Source organism: Fistularia commersonii, chromosome 21 (assembly GCF_037954325.1).
Source record: "Fistularia commersonii isolate RoL2024-O1a breed Wild chromosome 21, RoL_Fcom_v1.0, whole genome shotgun sequence".
In the NCBI taxonomy this organism is placed as follows: Eukaryota; Metazoa; Chordata; class Actinopteri; order Syngnathiformes; family Fistulariidae; genus Fistularia; species Fistularia commersonii.
This window is the reverse complement of record NC_141304.1, coordinates 9696509-9718077: the sequence shown is the minus strand read 5'-3', so window position 1 is coordinate 9718077 and position 21569 is coordinate 9696509. Positions and strand designations below refer to the sequence as shown.

Below are 21569 nucleotides of genomic sequence, written 5' to 3'. Positions count from 1 at the left end.
GTTTCTCTCTTGGCACCCTGTCATTTGCTTTTTCTAGGTCTACAAAAACACAATGCAGCTCCCTTTGGCCTTCTCTTTACTTCTCTATCAGCCTTCTCAAAGCAAATACTGCATCTGTAGTTCTCTTTCTAGGCATGAAGCCATACTGCTGTTCATAAATGTCTAATATCCACTACTCTTTCCCATAATTTCATTGTAAGGCTCATCAACTCAATTCCTCTAGAGTTGCAACAATTGGGCACATTCCCTTTATTCTTAAAAATGGGCACCATCACACTTTGTCCTCATTCTTCAGGCATCTTCTCACTCTGTAAGATCTTGTTGATGTCAGGGTATCACACCTGGGTCCAATCTGTAATCGGTGCCAGCTGCAGCAGATGCCGCTAATCAAGATCCCTATAAAGGGCAGCGGCGCGCTCTGACTGGCGCCGGGGGATTGTGGCTCTCGCAGACCACTGCGGAGCCTTGTCACGACCGGACCCCCATCCCTGCCACAACCGGACCCACCCACCCAGCCGGCCGGTGTGACATTGGACCCTGACCCTGCTGTGACCCTTCCTTACCCCGTTACGACCGGACCCAGCCGGCCGGTGTAACATTGGACCCTGACCCTGCCGTGACTCTTCCTGAGATCCTGCCGTGACCCTTCTCGCCTTCACCACTCTACCTGGGGCCCATCCTGCCTGCCACCCGTCCTGCTTGCAACCCATCCTGCAACCCGTCCTGGTGAGACCCAGCCCTGTGCAACTCTGTCTCGGGGCCAGGGGCTTACCAATGACACCCTACGTGCTGTTCCACAAAATAAAGCGCTTTCAACCCAGATTCTGCTCTGAGGTGTGGTTCCCTGCCCAAGTCCGCCCCTGCGACCTGTGACAGTTGAATAATAAACTCTACCGCTGCCTCTCCTAGAAACTTCCACAGGTATATCACCAGGACCAACTGCCTTTTCCAGTTTTCATCCTCTTCAATTGCACTTCACTTTTAATAATCTCTGCTACTTTGTCTACAATTTACACCACTTCTACAATGGCCTCTCTTTCATTTTCCACATTCATCAGCTCTTCAAAGTACTCTTTCTATCTTCCCATCTCTCTTCTAACATCTGTCAATATATTTCCCTCTCTATCCTTAATCACCTGGACCTGCTGCACATCCTTTCCATCTTTATCTCTCTTTTCACCAACCTGTAGAGAGTATTCTCTCCCTCGTTACTGTCTAACCGAGCATAAAAGTCATATGTATTTTTTAATGATTCATTTAAGATAACCTGCATTAAGGAGCTTTGTTGGGTAACAGATCAGCTTAGACCTACTCGGTTTCTGAAATGCTTCCTTTTTCTGTGTTTTTCGCAGGTGGGGCACGCAGGGCGACTTCACCACCACCCAGCCTCTGCCTGCGGTGAAGGTGAAGCTGTTCACCGAGAGCACAGGGGTTCTGGCCCTGGAGGACAAGGAGCTTGGCAGGGTACGGAGCTGCTCCGTATTTGTTTTTCCACGGATCAATTGGTGCAATTTCCTGTGGCGTAAAATAGCCGTGTTGTCCGTCAGGTCGTCCTCCATCCAACCCCAAACAGCCCCAAGCAGTCGGAGCTGCACAAGATGACGGTGTCCAAAGGCTCCTCTGACAGCGACCTCCGGATCAAGCTGGCAATTCGGATGGACAAACCGCAGAACATGAAGCATTGTGGGTAAGTAGGAAGCACAGAGAGAACATTTGAATATTTAGATATTTAATATTTAAATATTAAATATGATAAGAGTATTTCGGATGTGAGATTAATGTCCTGTTTTTATTTACGTTCGGATTGCTGTCCCAATATCAGGCCGACATCGCTGCTTCTAATTGCAATATATGGTGATTTTTACCACTTGGGCTTTTATACTTAATGAGACAAATGTGTCTGAGAGGCAAAGTCTCCCTTGCAGGCTGCTCACCAGAGCCATGAAAGTTGGGGAAAAAAGAAAAGCAGGTTTCACCAGCTGAAAATGATAAATGACTTCATTGATCTCCCAGAGGGAAATTGCTCCTTGTTGCAGCGGTACAGATAAGCAGATAAAAAAGTATAAGCATCAATATGAAAGAGAGAAATAAAACTCAAAATAAAAATTAAAAATGGTTTGTAAAAGTTTACATAAAGTATATTTAAGTATATGTGTATTGGGCTGACAGGTGAACTGTCCAAATGGGGATTTGACCAAGGGTCGATGGCGACCACAGACTCGTAGAACATTCTGAGCTTGGTCCTACAGATGCTAAAGGACCTCAGCCACCCTGGGAAGTAGAGGCAACTCTGGCACTTCCTTCAGGGAGTCAGTGTTCTCCCAGTCCAGTTAATATCGATGACTACCCCCAGACACTTGTAGTCTTCCACAATATCCACACTGACCCCCTGGATGAGATGGGGGTCACTGGCATCTTGGTCCGCTCAGGTCCATCACCAGCTCCTTCGTCTTTGCCACATTGAGCCGTGACAAGATTGTCCACAGCCGCCCCATACTGAACCTCGTCACTCTTGCTGATACGCCCAACTACTGCCGAGTCATCAGAAAATGTATGAGGGTGATCGGTCTCCACGCAGTCCTTGAAATCCATGGTGTCAAGAGTGAGAAGGAAGTGTTGCAGCCGCACATACCCTGGTTAGCTATTCAGGTAGTCTGTTATCCAGAAAACAAGGGGGGAGTCCACCTTTATCACTATCGTCTCCTCACCCAAAAATACATGACTCTCAGAGTGCCTGCTGTCCTGTACAGGTGGGCGTAGATGCGGTTGAGTGGAGAGACGATGGTATCCTCAACTCCAAGTTGGGGCTGATAAGTGAACCGTCCAAATGAGGGTTTGAGCGAGGGCTGGCGCTTTTCCAAGATGTATCCCCAGGGTGTTGATGATGTGGGAGGTCAGCGTTACAGTTGTGTAATCCTTAAAGGTACCGGGACACGGAGTCTTTGGCACAAGAACGAGGCAGGACATCATCCAGTCTTTGATTCTGTTGCGAAGCGGTGATCTGATTATATTTCAAAGTACAGCAGGTGGTTTCTAGGAAGCGGTTAGCAGACCTTTTGCTGCAACTGTTGCACGTGGAAAGAAACAGGCACGGTCATCTTATACTATAGAATAACAACAATATGGTATGACACAGTTAAAACAAATGATTTATGTTTTGAAAGTTGTTGATAGTGTTTCTGATGCTGTAAACAGACGAAGAGCCCTCTGTGGCCAAAGTCAAACAGAAGGGGCTGCCACTTCCGCCTCACAGCCAGACGGTTCCTGGTTCCTGGGTGGAGGTGCAGGGGCTTTCTATGCTGAGTCTCGATGTTATTCCACATGTCGGCGTCGGTTCCCAAAACACGCACAGGTGTTCAACGGAGATCCCTAGGATCAATGTGCGTTAATGTCAGAGGGATTGGTTGCATGGCTCTACACGTGATCAATCAGTCCGGCGTGATCCCTGCCTCCCGCCCAATGACGGCTTTTGCAGCCCCCTGCCGAGACCCTGAGTGCAGGATAAGCCATATAGATAATGAACGATGATACAAACAAAAGAACATGCAAGTACCTGATAATTACAAATTTGTTACACATTTAAAAATTCATGATCAAGCATCATATTGCATCACTTTACCTCGGTGTGTGTGCGTGGGACATCCGCTCCACTAAAATGTTCTGCCTCCCTCTTGTGGCAGCTTCCACGAAGTGCTAATGTCATTGATTTATCACCGTTTGTTTTAAAGAAGATGCAATGAGACGATACGATACATCAGCCCCCGGCGTGTTTAGCATTTAATTTTTAATCTGTTTGCATTGTACTCCTGCATCGCCAGCCAGTAAATTTACACTCATTGGGCAAAGACGAAAAACAATAACGTGCGACGCAGCTCTTCGACTGCGCGAGTGATTTAAAACTGCAATTCAAGGCCGGAGTGTGTCGCTATCTGCTATCTAGAGTGACTCTATTTCTCTGTGACATTTAATTTGCCGGGGGCTAATTTAAACAAATAATCATAAACAAACCCCGCCTCGACACGTGTCACTCCACACTGCTCGTGACCATGAATTCCTTCGTCATCATCCTCCATCAACGTCCGCCCAATGGTTGATGTGCACATCTGTAGTGTCCTTCCAAGTGATGGCAGGATCATGATTCTCTTCTAGAGCAGGTGTTCAACTTGTTGGACGCTCTCAAAAAAAAATGAAAAACAAATTAATCTCCTTCGGGAGTGGTTTGAAGCGCACAGACGTTGAGATACATATTTATGACAAGTCACATGCGTCGCTTTCAGAAGCTCCTCCAGTGACACTCTCCAGAAAATGACCTACAATTTTATTTTTTGGGGGGCTGATTTAGTGTCTTCTTGTCAAATTTGTTTCCCTAATGGAAGTTTTGCTCGCTTCCGAATGATTCAAGGGCAATATTTGATTGGGCGCAATGCCTTCATTTGGGGTGGGAGTCACGGGTCGACACTGTTACACTGTTATTACTATGTCATAAAGAGCAAATGCGCAAATGCATCCACTCTTTTCAATCTATATGCGCTTATCCTGTGTAAAATGCGGATTTGTAATATTTAAGTAAAACTATAGGGTATTAGCTGCATCCAAAAGGAAAGAAAAAATCATAATAAAAAAAAAAAAAAATTTTATTTTATTTAAAAATTACAATAACAAATGCAGTTGCACTGAATTCATCCACCGATAACACTATAGTTAATTTTGTAAATGATTTCTGGCTGGAGGAATTTCTTCCGTGATCCACTATCCAGAAAGTATCTAGAAAGTATCCAGTATCTCCAATCTAGAAAATATTTGTCCCTGGGAAATGCGGGCATGGAGATGATTGACTGACTGTTTTGTCATTTGTCATTTATTTGTTAAATAAATGGCAATGTTTTCAAATTTTTTTGGCGCGTCGGCAGAAAGCGTGGGTTGTGAAGCGCCCCAATCGGCCGATATTGTGGAAAGAGAAGAGGAGAAGTGAGGAGATGATGCTGGAAAATGTTATTTACAGTGCAGGATCAATCATGCTGTTCTTTCTGAGTGAATGGGAAAGTGATTGCAAATGCGTGTAAACACACGGAGCCGCCATATCTTTTTTTCATCATAGCCGTGAGCAGCTTCTTGTCCTCCATATGTTTTCTTGTGGGGTCCTCAGAGGAAGCTGTTGGGATTCCAGTCCTCTCACTCCAGCGAGGCGGCAAGGCCCCGGTGCGTCGCCTTGCGGGGAGGGGGGATTATTAAGGACAGCAGGCGGCGGCGTTCGCTGGCGTCTGGCAGGGCGCTCGGGGGAAAGGCAGGCCGGGGCAGGCAGACCCAGCGGCGGCGTAGCACATCAAACCGGGGTCTTCACCCTCAGATGTTCTTTTACGACAAAAGGCCCTCTCGGTGTCCTCCAACTACAGCACATTCGGTTGTTGTGTGTGTTGACGTGTGTGTGTGTGGGTTTGTGCAAAGCATTTCTCTATTATCATTGAAAGGGTCTAGCACATCTGAATATCGAGTGCACGTTTGAATATCGAATTCACATATGAGTATCGCCATACTTTGTAGAATTAACACTGAAATCAACGCTCTAAAAAAATCTTAGATCGTAACCCGAAAGTTATATTATAAAGTGAAATAAGATTTTAATTATTATACATAAGAAAAACTCAACTATACCTATATACTATATGCTTTCTCTTTCTCTACGACTATATATTTTTTGTTCCTTTATTAAATGCAATGATGGTTATTTTATTTATCAATTGATTAAATGATTTGATTGATTCAGCTAGCGGTCAGACTTAAAACCTCACAATCTGATTAATAAGCATTTTCTGACCCATTGTTTTACATATAAATCAGAATAATTTACTTTTATACAAAGCCTCTTTGGCCAAGAAATCCGAAATGTAAACCCTGACATTTCATCAAAACAAGTATCTTTATTCTACAGTTATTTGGTTTAAATGTATATAATACAGGGATGATTAACTTGGACACTTTGCATTTCATATAGAGGTTTGTGTTTCTACTTGCACCCACAAACTGAAAGTGAAAATGTTTTGGGACTTTAAACAGAAATGATGGTATGCGTGCAGTACTTAGGTAAAGTCAGAAGAGGGCGGAGTAGACCAGGAGAGCGAGTCCATCCAGAACACAAATACAATCCCGTCTGGCTACAAAGTAGAACAGCATTCTATCAGAATTATCACTCATTATGCATGTTTTATCTGGTCCCATTTGTGCTTTTTTAATTCTTTTTTTATTTATCCTACAGGTACTTGTGGGCGATCGGCAAAAATGTGTGGAAGCGATGGAAGAAACGATTTTTCGTGCTGGTTCAGGTAGGATTATTATTATCATTGTAAGTACATGGTCCATTCAAATCAAAAACATTAAACTCATTCTACAACATACTATATGACACAATAGACAAGTTTAAAAAAGGTATTTGTGTGAGTAAATAAAATGTATTTCAGTTTATAATTTCAGTAATGTTAGAGAATACAATTTTAAGCTTGAGAATACTAAATATGAAATGTCCCAAAACCAAAAAGCCACCTGAAATAATTTATTATATAAAATTTATGTATTTTGTTCAACATCTGGACAGATGAATGGAAACAGATGGATCTATCTATCTAAAGATAAATCGATTTGTTGATGATAATCTCAGATGTAACGGCCATGTTTCTCTAGATGATTCTTGGACTAGACACAAAGTTTCATCTGAAAGTAACTCCAAGAAATATGAGTATTCTAGCAGAAGACGATTATGGGATGCCATCCAATAGTTAGAGCAAATATTAAAAAACAGAACATAGTTTGTTTGATGTGTGCTTCATCCTGCGAGACATCAAACTTCTCTCTAATCCAATGGGATGGGCCGTATCACTGTTTGTGTGGTCAAAAGCGCCAAGTCATTACATGAGGAAGTCATTTCTGTCAGATGAATTGCACCCCGACTGTGCCGTGACATCAGGAAAGATGTTTCCTCGCTGGCTCTCTGCTCGGAAAGGTGCTCTAGGTGACGGAGCACCTCAGGACACATGACAATCCATTTATTGAATAACACAATAAATGTGTTTTATACCCGTTTTTTAAATTTTTTTCAAAGGTCAACAAACCCTATCCAAATTAGGAATAAGTCAGACTGACAGAAAAGACCAACACGCACGCTTGTGTATTTATTTATTTATTTATTTATTTATTTATTTATTTATTTATTCATTCATCCATTTATTTATTTATTTTAAAAATTGTGATATTTCTTCATTTATTTATTTTCCCCAGATTTTGACATTACAGCCGGAGGAACCTATTTGGTCTCCCTAATTTATCCGGGCTTGGGACCGGCACAGGGAGACACTGCTCCGTGCCCCCCCAAGGCAGGCTTGGAGAGACATAGGCCAGTGCTGCCCTGTGGCTGCATTTCCAGAGGCATAAATAAATAAATGTATGAATAAATAAATGAATGAATAAGCGTGGAACAGCGGTAATGTCCGTCGCCTTCCCTGGTTCGATTCTCTGGTTTCCTGCAGTGGCCCAAAATTACACGGAAAGTTCATTGGACGTGTGATAGCAGCTCACACTGGAGTAAATACAAAAAATCTGTGATATAACTGTGTTCATCAGAGTTACATGCAATATCCTGATGTTGAAACAACACCCACACACTACACAAAATATCCTTGTCCATTAAGCATTCATAAAAAAAGATGTATAATGTTTGTTTTGCCTCCTACTTCCTGCATCAGCTCCTGGATCTGTTCAGGTGAAGCTGCTGAGTCAGTCCAAAGCCTGACACCCCATGGATCAATGACGTCTGAAAATCTGTCGCTGCTCTATTTTATTATTAATATCATTTTTTTTTTTTTTTTATAAATCAATGAATCTAGGATTGTAAACCGTCATTTCACATGAATTACATCCGAACCTTGTCACGTTGAAGCTCTCCCTTTTTCCTCCGTGACAGACACAGGGATGCCGGGTTGAGTCCACAATGTCTATGACAGAACATATTTATTTCTTAATTGCCATTGCTGGATTGGTGACAGATTTATGTCTGTAGCTTCACTAAAAACCCGAGTAGTGACAATATTCCGTCCGCGCGTTGTGCTTTGCAGGCAGAGAGCGAGATGCAGCCAAGCTGTCTTCCCTCCCCTGTCACAGGGATGATGGAGAGGACAAGCAGGCTTTTGTCAGAGGATCGGGTGGTGGTGGTGGGGGGCTGGGGGTCAGAGGCGGTGGTGGGTGGTAGCAGCCATTTCCTGGTGGCTCCGCATCGGGAGGTGGGCATCAGGGGGCACGGGGGGGGAGGGGGGGGCTGTCTCTTGTGCATTGCAGAGGATATGTCTCAGAGCTACAAGTTGACAGGGGATTGACAAAGTGGAGTGAACACTAGCTGGCCTAACACTTGCAGCTAGAAAAGCCCGAGTGCCGCCAACTTGAAGCCCCTCGCTCGCTCCCAGCTAAATATATAGCAAGTGACAAACACTGGTCAATAGGCTGCGCACTCAAGTGTGTTTTTGTTTTCATGTCTGCCAGTGCATGGGCATTACTCGATTATTACTGCGTGTGTGTGTGTGCGCTTGTGCATTTCGATGCTTTTGAGAAGAGAGAGAGAAAATGTGCACGGGTTCTTTGTTTTGGCGAGGACTTGGTGAACGGATTCTGTGTCCGTGTTTGTCTCTTCAATTACGTTTTTTTAAGACTCATGCCTGTTCGATGTGTTTAGACCAAAGATCCCCCCCTACGTGCCGTGTATTGATTAAGAAAATATTCAAATTTGACCAAATTGTATTTTTCTCCTCGAGAGGTTGTCGTTGAAATTCCAGCCAATCAGCCGTATTATGTAATCAGTCATACTAAGTGTTTGGTAAATAACCCAGAATACATCAGTGGTGTTTCCTAGACTGTCTACTCTCCAAGTATCACATCATAGTTAACATGCACCATTATTATTTATAATAATGCAACAGCAACGCCCGGATTAAATGATGTGTGACACTGTATCACACATCTTATCAGAAACTTTTGTCAGGTTGTCAGCTGACTATCCGATAACTCCTTCATTGCCGACTCATTTTACAATTTTCCCAGGTTCTGTCTGTTGGTTTGGTCTTACTTTTGTTGCCTAGCACCTGATTGGTCAGAATGGCCCCTTCATTACAAATCCTGCTCCTAGTTCGGCTTCTCCAAGGGAACCTCACCTGGGAAGACTAATAGTCATAAATATGCTTTACTGTTTGTCTCATCCTTGAATGTGTTGTCCAAGAAGCACAAAGAATTATTTCTTTAAAAATTCCAATTCATAGCAGATATTTCAACCCACGTGCACCGCAATTGTTTGGTGGTGCACCGGTTGATGACGTATGCAAGTTGCTCGTGTTAACTTTGGCTTTATTTTCACTAGGGACGGTATGGTATATGTGGTAAAAATGACACATTGTACTGCTTTTGGGTACAAATTCCAGTCCAAGGAAAACAAAGGGACTGGTGCAAGTCTCCACGGCTTTCCAAGGAACAGGAAGAGAAGAAAGGAGTGAGAAATTTGCTCGAGGAAGTACTCAACTTCCTAACAACCCGCGGCTAGGTTCATGCCACTTCTCTCTGGATGCATTTGATGCATTTAGCCGAGCCCAGCTGCTGAAAGAGCTCACAGGTGTTGCTACAGACGCTTAAAACCAAACGCCGTGCCTACAGATTTCTTTCACAAGCATACGAAAGGTCTTCAGAAAACAGCTGAAGCCTGCTTGAAGAAATGCCATAGACAGGAGATGCTGGATGCTCTCCTGATAGGACGTCAACAAACCGCTACTGCAAAAGTAGCATCTGATAATAAAAGACCGGGCACTGGCATGATCACGGGGGAGGTTGAGCGGTCAGTCAGCACAGCGGTTTGTGCGTGCAAAGTGAACAGCTGATGACAAAAAGTGGCGCTACTTAAAACAGGCGCTCTCTCTGTTAGCATAGCAACGTAGTTGCCGCTTGCACACTTTTGCTGACTCGAGCCTCTTTGTGTCTTTGTTCATCTTAATTTTGAGGCTGATTCGGACTCATTTGTCTTCAGCCATATCCTCCTTGCTCATGTCTCCCTTGGGTTGGGAATGGGAAGGGTTGCACTGATGACATGTTTTCACATCGTAGGGTAAAATGAACGGGACTGAGCCAAGGACTCGTCACTACCCAGACAGCGCTGCGATGTAAACAACAATGGCGGCCTACGAATGAAAAGTTTTTTTTTTACAATTTTATGCAAACTAAGGTATGTTGAGAGATTTAATTATAATGTAGCTGGTACAAATATTGATCAAATAGGACATTAACGTCTTGGAAACGGGGGATCCCTTTAAAAATAAGCTTTTGGACATGCTTTCTGAAAACGATTTCATACAAAAACATTCAACTCAAGCCTACAATTTGTTATAATTTGTAGCGGTCACTCATACTTCATTCATTCATGGTTGCGTTGTAACATTTGCAGTAGACGTATATCATCTGTTGTCACCCAATGCCCTTTTTTCCCCTTGGTCATTTTGGCGCGCCTCAGAACGTTCGCAGAAACCCAATCCAATCCTGTCAAACTTAATGTTAAGGATTCAGCTGGTGTCAGAGCCAAAGTTGCATTTGGCAATGGAGACTCGGACATGTGTTACATCCATTTCAGCCTTTGATTCATTCAGTTGTTCTTCATCAGTTCATGATTTAGCAGTTCCACGGTTGTGTTGATAGTCTGTGTTTTGTGTATCTAACATGGTGACCTTCAAAAATATGCTTCGTTTGAGACAATTCTGTGTAAAGCCACATGCTGAATTCTTAATAATGCGCGTTTCATTTAGCTGAATCTACATCCGATCAGATTCATCAGGGAGCTCTCAACAAAAAGGAATTTGTCCCTTGAGGATCAATAAAATATTCTGATTCTGATTCTGGTTGTAAGGTTGCCAGACATCTATCTAGCAATTCCAGGTTACTTTGGCATCCCAACCGGTGTTCTGCCTTTGTTTTGGTCGCTGGTAACCGCACGGATCCCATTTCTCACCCTCTTTTTAAACATCTGTATAGTGATGGTGGGGGCCAGTTGCCATTGGTTTCCCAACAATGACTGGCGAGATCAGCCAAAACTGCTCTCCGCGGACATCTCATATTAAAAGGAAAATGCTCGGAAAGCTTCATTTTATTGTTGAAAACATGTTTTATGGCCTTTCAGAACTGAATACTTTCCATCTCACAACTTCCTTGTGTGTTTTCTATCGGAATATTTTGAGGAGTTACACAGTGGGTACTGGAGGGCACAATTTTCTCTTTTGCGGGAAGGTTCCCCGTTTGAGTCCAATGGCCCTCCGGAGTGGATTTCACGTTCTCTCCGTATCTGTGTGGGATCTCCTCCGGTGCTCTTGCTTCCTACTGGAAGTCCCAAACACGCAGTAGGAAAAATAAAGTCGTGTGAATTCGACATTTAAACTTGGGTTAAGGCTCGTCAATAAACCCACCCAATATGATTCAACCTTTTAAAATGCATAATGTTGCCATTAACGGCGATATTCCTTTCATACTAAAGCTATTTTCTAATTGTTCAAAGATAATTTCAAATTACACAAAACCTGAGTTTTTACCGCATTGTTTTGTTCAATTTTCGATCATTAATCATTTCATAAATCTCAAATGACAAGGAGATACAGCGTGATATTTGTATTACAAAAAAAGTCCAACAAATTTACATTACAGGGTCCAAGTATGTTTCTAGTTACTGATATATTTTGCATATGCACTCCTGTATCATCCATCTATCGTCTGCCACACATGCTGGACTGGTCGCCACTCATATACAGACAAACAATAATTCACTCACTTACTCGGGGTAATTTTTCCCAATTTTTTTCCAATTAATCAGCTGCATTTTTTTGGGCTGCAAGAAAATTGAGGCAAACTCTCCCAGACCCCCCCAGGGAGAACATTCAAACTCCACGGAATCGAACTGGGGTCCTTCGTGCTGTGAGGCCAAAGCGCTAACCACTGCACCACCGTGCTGCCTCATATATCATTTCATTATATAATTACATATTCCATAACAATACACTTAATTTCTGGAAAGTCACGCACTGCAGACGTTACCCCTTTTTGTTTTTCAAGTCATGCATTTATCAATAATCCGAAGCGATATTCAGAATTAATGAGGCCTGGATTTGGTCTGCGGGTCTGATGTATGTACTGTATATTCAACAGATAGAAGTGTTTGACGGATTTCGGCATTGAGCAACATCAGATGTCACCACGTGGCCCCGCGCCAAATGATGACGGAGTGCATGGTTTATTGGAAATTCTGTATTGATCTTGGACGATATAACACCACAGGAATTTGGCAATGGACTCTTCTGTACTTTCCTGTCTTGGGCGTTGTCACATCCATCATGCGTTCGCCGCGGCCCCGAAATGTTTTTTTTTTTTTTCCAAAGGGTTTTTCGAGCTTGGATTGTTCTCTTCTCTGCGTGGTTTTTCTGTTTTTGCGCAGAAAAATCCAAGTGAACCAAAAATGTGTCACTACAAAACCAAGTGTAAACACTCAATGGTGCTGCTTTTTTTGTGCATAAATTATCCGATGTGTTGCACAACACATCCTGTGAAGCCGTGTTCAGAGATGAAGACGGTTCGCATGCAAAGCTGAGCTCAGAGTTCAAACATTTTTACCAAAGAAGTTACATTGGCAGTAAACAAGGAAGTGTGAAGATACCTCAATCTTTGAGTAAATAATAAGAGGCAGGTGCTTGGTTTGAAATCTTGGTTATAACAGTAATAACCACAGACTTTCCTGGTTGAAAAAAAATATAATAATTCGGGTTCGGTTTATAATCGTTCTCGGAATAACTCACTGGCAAACTAACTGTATCGAAATACCCGTGTATATAAACTGCGGGTTTGTGCTTTTTCCTTGTTCTTCACACTTTCCGAGTGTCCTCAGATCACCTCCTTGCCCTCCCTGCGCCGGCTCCATCATATGGTAAATCCTCCTCCCAGCATGCGGGCAGATTACAGATCGGCTCAAACCTTGCGTGTCCACACTGGGCCCACTGTAGATGCACATATGTCCCCCTCTCCATCTCTATCCGTGGACCGAATCATAAATTCAGCTCAGACTCACTTCGCACAATTTTAGCTCATATCTATTCATGCCATATTGTCTCACTCTGGCACTGTATTTATTTATTACGGTTAACTTTAGTTCAGTATGACTTAAAAAAAAAAAACAAAACAGACAAATAAAGCAAAATGTATTTGTTTTGTCCTTTCATTTATATCTAATTTTTTTTTTTTTTTTAAATCCTACTTATTCAAGTACTGTAGAGCACAGTTTTTAGATGCTTAAACTAATGACAAGAAAACTTTCTTTCTTGTCACATTTCTCATTTTAAAATAATTTAATTTGTAATTCATTTATCCATGCTTTGCGATGTAAAATTAAAAAAATTATAATGATATTACTGAAAACCTCTTTTTTAAATCTTACTTATTCAAGCATTGTAGAGCATAATTTTTTAATGTTTAATCTAGTGACAAGAAAACTTAATTTTTCTATAAAAAACTATATATATATATATTATTATTATTTTTTTCTAAATTAATTTGTCCATGCCTTGCGATGTAAAATTTTAAATATTAAAGTCAAAACCTTTTTTTTTTTTTATGGACCCGCACACAAACACACACTTTTCTCATTTTCCATGAGATTCACTATTTCTTTCCAACACAACTTATATCTGTTACGTGCGTTCTTACCAAAAATGCACATTATTCAATACATAAATAATGAAATAATACCCTCACACACCCACCCACACAGACACACACACACACATACAGTTATCCCTTCTATTTCGGATTTCTTTAGATGTTCAACGTTTTAATAGAAACAGGCACATGATTCTTTATTGCGCCAGCAATTTAACAAACAACAGCTTTGGGTCATCTTTCAAAGCATCGCTATCGAGCCGAATGTATCGGCGTAGGATCTCCATGCGCCCATCCGTCTTAAACTGCGGGATCTTCATACGTTACACATTAATAAGTTGATTCTAATGGCATTCCCGTGGTTTCACGCATCCCGCTCTAGCACCGCTGCAGAAAAAGTCTCTCATATTCCTCGTAATCAATAAATGTTGAAAGACATAAATCATCCGTTTGTTGCTTACGTGTTGACTGAGTAATATTTGCCGGGATTATCGGAAACTGCGCCCATTCCCAACTCATGTCAGGGTTTGGATGTACATTTTAGCTCTTGGCCGTGGAAGTTTTGTTTGTGAACACATATGCCGCGTTCAGCGAACGGACCGCAGCGTTCCCGTCCGTGTGTTTGTGGCAATGTTGCGAGGCCAGACGACTGGAACAATCCCCCCCTGAATCTCCAGCGCTGACTGACAGCTCAGGGCCAGAGCCAGATAGAGGCGGCGGGAGAAAAGGAGGCTGGTGATTTTGGGGTATGGAGTGGGGTGGGGTGTGTGTGTGTGTGTGTGTGTTTGTGCGTGTGTGGGAGGAGGCCGTAGTTTAGTCTTGGATTTGCCTCTGTAGTTGTCCTGGAGGCCAGGGAGCTGCTGGAGAGCGGGTCCCTGCATCCTTTACGTGGCCTCGGGTCTCATCAGGGCTGTTGTGGGGGAATCTCATTTGTCACACACAAACACACACACACACACACACACACACACACACACACACACACACATGCACTCACACACACACATTGCAGCTGCATGGAGAGTGAAAGCTGCCACTTGCAGCGGCAGAGGTGGCGACAGCGGTGGATTGGCCAGGGCGGGTGATTGTTGGAATGACTGGCAGCTACAGTAGCAGCACCGCGCAACAGAGTGGCACTTCACTTCCTGTTAGTGGCACAATTGAACAACCACCGACACAAATCAGGGTCACAGCGTGATTCACTCCTGGCCCTTTTTTTCCACAAATTCCAATTCGCAAATAACCGTCGGGGCAGTATTTTACATCCAGTCGGACGGGAGAGCATTGTTCGCTCCAGCCCGCCTGAAGCTGAAGGAGTGCTTTATATTTTAAAAGTTTATGGTCCATTTTCAATGAATAACCACCTCGCAATAAAATATCTGTTTCCAGATGGAAAAAAAGCTCATGTTGTGACAGTCCTTATTTTAGATTTTTAGGGATACACACACACACACACACACACATATATATACATATTTGTATGTATGTATGTATACATATGTGTATATGTATATATACTCTCACACATAAACACACATATCTTTTTCTTCTCTTTGGCTATTTCCTTCAAGGGTCACCACAACAAATCAACCTTCTCCATCTAACCCTGTTATCTGTATCCTCCTCTCTCACACCAACTACCTTCATATCCTCCCTCACTCCATCCATAAATCTTCTCTTTGGTCTTCCTCAAGACCTCCTGACTGGCAATTCCAATTTCAGCATCTGTCTACCAATATATTCACTCTCCCTCCTCTGTCCATGACCCAACCATCTCAGTCTGGCTTCTCTGACCTTCTCCAAAACATCTAACATGTGCTGTTCCCCTGATAGACTCCTTCCTGATCCAATCCATCCAGGTCATTCCCAAAGAGAGCCTTAGCATCTTCATCTCTGCGACCTCTAGCTCTGCCTCCTGTGTTTTCGTCATCGTTACTGTTTCTAGTCCATACAGCATCGCTGGTCTCACCACTGTCTTGTACACCTTTTCTTTCATTCTGGCTGATAGTCTTCTATCCCATAATACCCCTGACACTTTTCTCCACCCATTCCAACCTGCTTGAACCCGTCTTTTCACCTCTTTTCACACTCTCCGCTGCTCTGGACTGCTGACCTGAAATCCACCAACTTCTTGATCTACATATACACACATATATGAATATATGTTATAATTTATATATCTATAAAATGTTATATTATCATATCTTTAATATTTATAAAATGTATAGACATGTTTTGTGTTTTATATAAGGATCAATATATATACATCCAAAAATATAAATAGATTTAGTATTATATATTCTATAATATAATGTTTATATTTTAGATATTTATTATATATATATATTATGACAGAAAAGTGTTTTTTATTTGCATTTTGGATATAAAAAAGGATTATAGAGTATTGTGTAGTTGAGATTAAGTGGAAATTAAATTTAACTATGTCATTAACAAGCTACAACACCATCAACATACCACAAATTTAGCAGCAATATTATTAGTGGTCAATGCTTGTTCTGCCTCTTTGTATCACATTTAGACTGCTTCCTGGAATTGGTCTTCTTATCTCATAGAAAATGTTCAAAAACTTGAATTTTGTTTTATAATTGCCTCAAATAAGGATCCATCCCTCCCAATTTTGGATGTTTTTCGGGTTTGGGCTCAGCTGACATCTCGTCTCCCCCCACCCTCTCTGTAATCGTCTAGGTGAGTCAGTACACCTTTGCCATGTGTAGCTACAGAGAGAAGAAGGCAGAGCCTGTGGAGCTTCTTCAGCTGGATGGCTACACTGTGGACTACACTGACCCCCAGCCGGGTAACACACACACACACACACGCACACACACACACACAAGCCTGCAAGAACTTTGACATACCCATGCCCGAGTTAGTGCCATTACATGTAAAAGTCCTGGTTTTGGTAGATGTGAAAGTGTTATTCATACCAGGATATTGACTCAAATGGTTAAGAATACAAAAGTTCTAACCCTGTGACTGCATAGATAGTGAGCAATTTGCCCCTTCACATTAAAAAAAGGCAATAATCCAACACTGTCTTGTTTAGTAGTATAAAGAACCCGTCCTCACTCCTAATGGATCAACCACCTGATTAATGTTTGAAAAAATTTATAATAAATAAAGTTACATTTATCTTAACCAGAAATTGAGAGTGCAGAATATTATCTAAGTAAAGATAGAAACAAACGAAAAAACAAAAGGGTTGGTTCAAATTTTTGGAAATTCTCACAACTAATTACAATTCATGATTATTACCCTGGCATGGGATCCTAATTAATTTAAGATAGTACCTTTTTCTTCCGATAGAACTACTCTATTGGATCTCTCTAATGTCTGGAGCTCATTTAGTATCATATTTCAGATTACAAAACCTAATATATTTATATTAAAATGAACAGGTTTCACCAATACACAAATTTTATGGTTCAAATTTCACTTTGAAATTCTCACAACTACCTTTTTTTATAATGATTATTTGAAAAAAGGAGGAAAATATTACTCTTGAAAACTATAATATATCAAGGCAAATTAAATGGGATTTGGGATTATTACCATGGGATTATATCACGATTAATTTAAAACTTTTTTTTTACAATAGAAGTACTCTATTTGATGTCTCTACTGTCTGTCTCATTATGTATCAGATTTAGGATAATAAAACCCAGAAAACAGCAGAGAGACAAGCGACAGAAAGTTTGATGGCCTGTCAACGAGCATGTTGAGCAGTGCGCACCTATCACAGATTGTTGTGGTTCTGAGTTCGGACAATCATTGAGGACTAAAAAACCCATAGCTTTGAGCCTCACTGGTTACCAGGTCATTCGCCAAATTTCCCTCAGTCTTCCCCATTCGCTTCTTTCCCCCTGACGGTTTGAACCGGTGGATCCTGCTGAGCCACCACCTCCCTTGTCGGTGTATGCTAGTGTCATCCGCCTAGCCTCCCGCTCCCGACTGGGCTTCTTGTTCCTGCCTAGTGTTCCTCTGACTGTTCCTGACCAGCGCCTCTTGCCCTGCTGCCCGTGACCCGATCGGCTTCCCTTGTCGGTTCATTGTAGCTCCTTCTGCCTAACCACCAGTCTCCAACTGGGCCTCTCTCCCTCATCAGTGTATGCTGGCGTTGTCCGCCTAGCCACCCTTCCCCAACTAGACTTCTTCCCGTAAGTGTATGCTAGTTCCATCTGCCAAGCTGCCAGTCCCTGACTGGGCTACTCCCTTGTAGGTATATGCTAGCAACTTCCGCATAGTTTCTTGTTTTTGCGCTGTAACCCCCCTACATGGACCTGCTACTGCTCTACGCCCCCCTACCTGTTCTGCATGTATCTGCCCTGCATTCATCTAGCCGATCTGCATGTACCTTTTCACTGATCTAAGTAAACTTGCTGTTTCAAACCCAGTCTGCCTTGTGGAGGAGTCCTGTGTTCGCGTGTGGATCCTACCTCCAAAATCCATGACAAAGATACCTGTATTCGAGAGGAGTGTCACGTTGAGGCACGTTGGGTGCCTTGCACGAAAATTCTGAAATGTCTCATGATGCTTAAACTCAGGGACTTGTGATCCCCAGGTCTAGATGGCGGTCGGACGTTCTTCAACGCCGTGAAAGAGGGCGACACTGTGATCTTTGCCAGCGACGATGAGCAGGACCGGATCCTGTGGGTCCAGGCCATGTACCGGGCCACCGGACAGTCGCACAAGCCCGTCCCTCCAACACAAGTCCAGAAACTCAACTCCAGAGGGGGGACCGTGCCGCAGCTTGATGCCCCGATATCTCAGTTCTGTAAGTCCTTTTTTTTTTATTTTCCATCCCAAATATGTATGTAGGAACTAATAGTAAGATAACTGGACACAATTTCTCCCCAATAATGCTTTTTCTTAGTTTATCCACCTATTTCCAAGCTGTTGATAGTTCCCTATGGTTATACTGATGCAGTGTGAATAGGAACGTTGACATTTAAAATCAATTTGTGATTTGTAACATGTTTTTGTTTTTACCCTCAACGCGAAAATTACATTTAGTGTGTTCCATCTTCCGTTGCTCTTTTCCCCGCAATATGAAAATTCCCGCTTTCTCTTCAAAGTCACAAGCTGACCACCTCCTCGGACTTTATTGCATTTACGTCCTCTGCATTTTCTGCTTTGCTTGCTGGTGTCAAACTTGTTGGCGTGTTGGTGGCTTTGCTGTCTGTCTTTATGTTTCTTCTGTTTGTTCCTTTTTCCCCCCTTCTTCTGTTTTATCTTTCAAAAAACCCCAACCCTGCTATCTTGTAGCTGGATTAAACGGTAAGTGCTTCGCTCCCCATTTCTTTCTCTTCCCCTCAATTTCTTGTTAATTTCCTACCTTCTGGTCCCTGAATCTTTAATTGCACCTGTATGCCGATGATACTCTGCTCTTTGACTCATATGCATATCGACATAATAGGTTGTCACGGCCGTCTGCGTCAATTCTGGCAAGACTAAATTGATTTTAGGTAGCCTTTTTTTTTTCATAATTCAAGAACTAACGTACTTAAAGCAGTGTTTTCAAAAATCCAGTTCAAGAGAGTTGAATAATATTATGGAATTAAACACTGGAACTACCTTCCAAAAAATTGATGGTCAAATTTCACTTTGAAATTCTCACAACTAACTTATTTTCTAATGATATGTACCCAAAAAATAGAAATAAAAGAAGTGAGATATTACTCGTGAGAATTAAATGTGATTTGCGATTATTACCACGGCACGGGATCTGGGATAATTTAAAATGGTTCACTTTTTTTTTCCAATAGAAGCACTTGATTTGATGACTACTGTCTTCGGGGCTCATTATGTATCATATTTAAAATGATAAAAACCCAGAAAACTGGCATCTGAACGTTTGAACAGAAAACTGGCATCTGAACATTTGAAAAAAAAATAGATCCTCATGCTATTAAGATCATTACATCATATATGAAATATATACATCATAAAACACCAGCAGGGACCTTCCTTAAAGAAGATTTTCAATTCAACACAACTTGGAGCTGTCATTGGAATATATACAGTAACATGTATTTTACCCCTAAATTGAGAGTGGGTAATATTATGGAAGTAAACCACCCCCCAAAAAATGATGGTATCTGCGAGCGAAGTGTTTTTTAAACACAGCCAATGTACTGTCACTGTGTCCCCACAGCTGGTAATTACCAAGGTGCCATGCCATGAATTATACAGTGTTCGCTCTGCAGGGTTAAATCAGCCAGAGGTCATTTGATATGGTGATAAATAACTACTTGCCAGTTCGCGCTTATATCGGTGCAACGGATGATAAAACATCGTGCCTCTGTGGCTTCCTGCCCCCTGACTCCAGTCAAACGCTGCAACTCAGATCAGGAACAACAAAGAAAATGTGAATGATCCTCCTTTCATTGATATATTGAACACTGTAAATAATTTGATGATAATAATATTCCATATCGTATGGAAATATATATTTGAGCCATATGGTCCATGTATACATTTCATTACATCATTATTTTTCTTTTTTGTTTTGGATTGGTTTTTAAGCTTCATTTTATTTTAGTATCAATATTGATGTATACATATCTTTATTTTATATCATATATATATATATATATATAAAATTTGCATTATAATTTTTCCTAAATTATTATTTTTTTCATTATCTGAATTTTTATTTTCATGCTGAGTGCCTCATCACTCATATATGACAGCCAGTTGCCCAGCTTCAGTGACAGGTAATGTTTACTGATGCAATGATTATTATCGAAACATTCATCATGTAAACAAATCCGGACTCTAAATGTTGTATTGTTTTTAAAGTAGCAAATATTTACCTTTTTTTTTTGTTTTGTTTTATTTTTTTGTATTTCCTAACCTGAAATTTGCTGTATATTAAACAAATAAAATGTATGTTTAGTAATGATGATGATTAGTATTATTTTTAAAAAAATTCTAGTCTTGGTTAGTGACTATTGGGAGTGAACTGGAGTGAAATGAAAGCCAGTTACCCTTCGATTACCCTTCGTGTCCCTTCGATTAGGTTTTTTTTTCTTCCTTTTCTTAAATAACTATTTTCGAGAAAATGGGATTTTTCTACCGAACGATTAGCCTTTTTTAAGCCAGTCAGAGCCTAGAGTGAGAATACGTTTAAATACGTTAGGTTAGGCGTTATGCTGTCTGCTCTCGACTGCTGCCACAAAGTGATTATTTCACACTACTTTCACATAAACTATTCCAAAATCAAACAGGGTCTTAAATTTTTTTTTATTTTATCAAAATTGGATGTAATAGTGCCATTTCAAATATTGTGAAGCTGATCCAGTTCCAGTGATCTTAAGCCACAAAGAACAAGAACTTACTTTTCAGATATGCATTAGACCTCCAAGGAAGCGTATTCATGCCAGGCATAACCTTAGGGTTACAGGTTAAAAATACATTAAGCAACATTTTTATTGGTCATAGTTTAAGCTTTAGAGAGCTTTTGTTAATATCATGTGTAAAAATTCAAATTCTCTCCTTGAATTACAGAATACAATATGTGGAAACAGAATAAATTATTAGCTCTGCTTCATTTTCTTTCTTCATTTTTTATTTTTTCTTGTAATTTCAAATCTGGTCATTTATTTACACTTTGCCGCCTGTTGAATTTGAAACCAAAATCTGAGCTTCGGGAAAAACAAAAAAACAAAAAAACAAAAAAAGAGAAAGACAGGTATTTTTTTCTTCTCGGCGGGCCGTTCTAGAAACCCGAACGGAATTTCGCTGCGTTCGGCAGCGCGACTGAAAATGGATGGCCGCGTTGTAGGTCAGAGAGCGAACGCGGCTGTCCGGACTGGAAGTCTCTGGATCTTCTCAAGTGTCGTGAC

At 41.4% G+C, this 21569-nt stretch overlaps 1 protein-coding gene across 10 annotated transcripts in view; it reads left to right on the top strand.

Annotated features, from left to right (window-relative positions):
- Positions 1-21569, top strand: part of cadpsa (Ca2+-dependent activator protein for secretion a) — a 168090-nt gene that overhangs the window by 75197 nt on the left and 71324 nt on the right. For all 10 annotated transcript variants that reach the window (XM_086168162.1, XM_086168161.1, XM_086168159.1 and 7 more), the window contains exons 7-11: positions 1353-1464; positions 1548-1687; positions 6254-6320; positions 16411-16519; positions 18284-18496. In XM_086168162.1, the coding sequence (XP_086024288.1) occupies positions 1353-1464; positions 1548-1687; positions 6254-6320; positions 16411-16519; positions 18284-18496 (641 nt within the window). The remainder of the gene's footprint in view (positions 1-1352; positions 1465-1547; positions 1688-6253; positions 6321-16410; positions 16520-18283; positions 18497-21569) is intronic.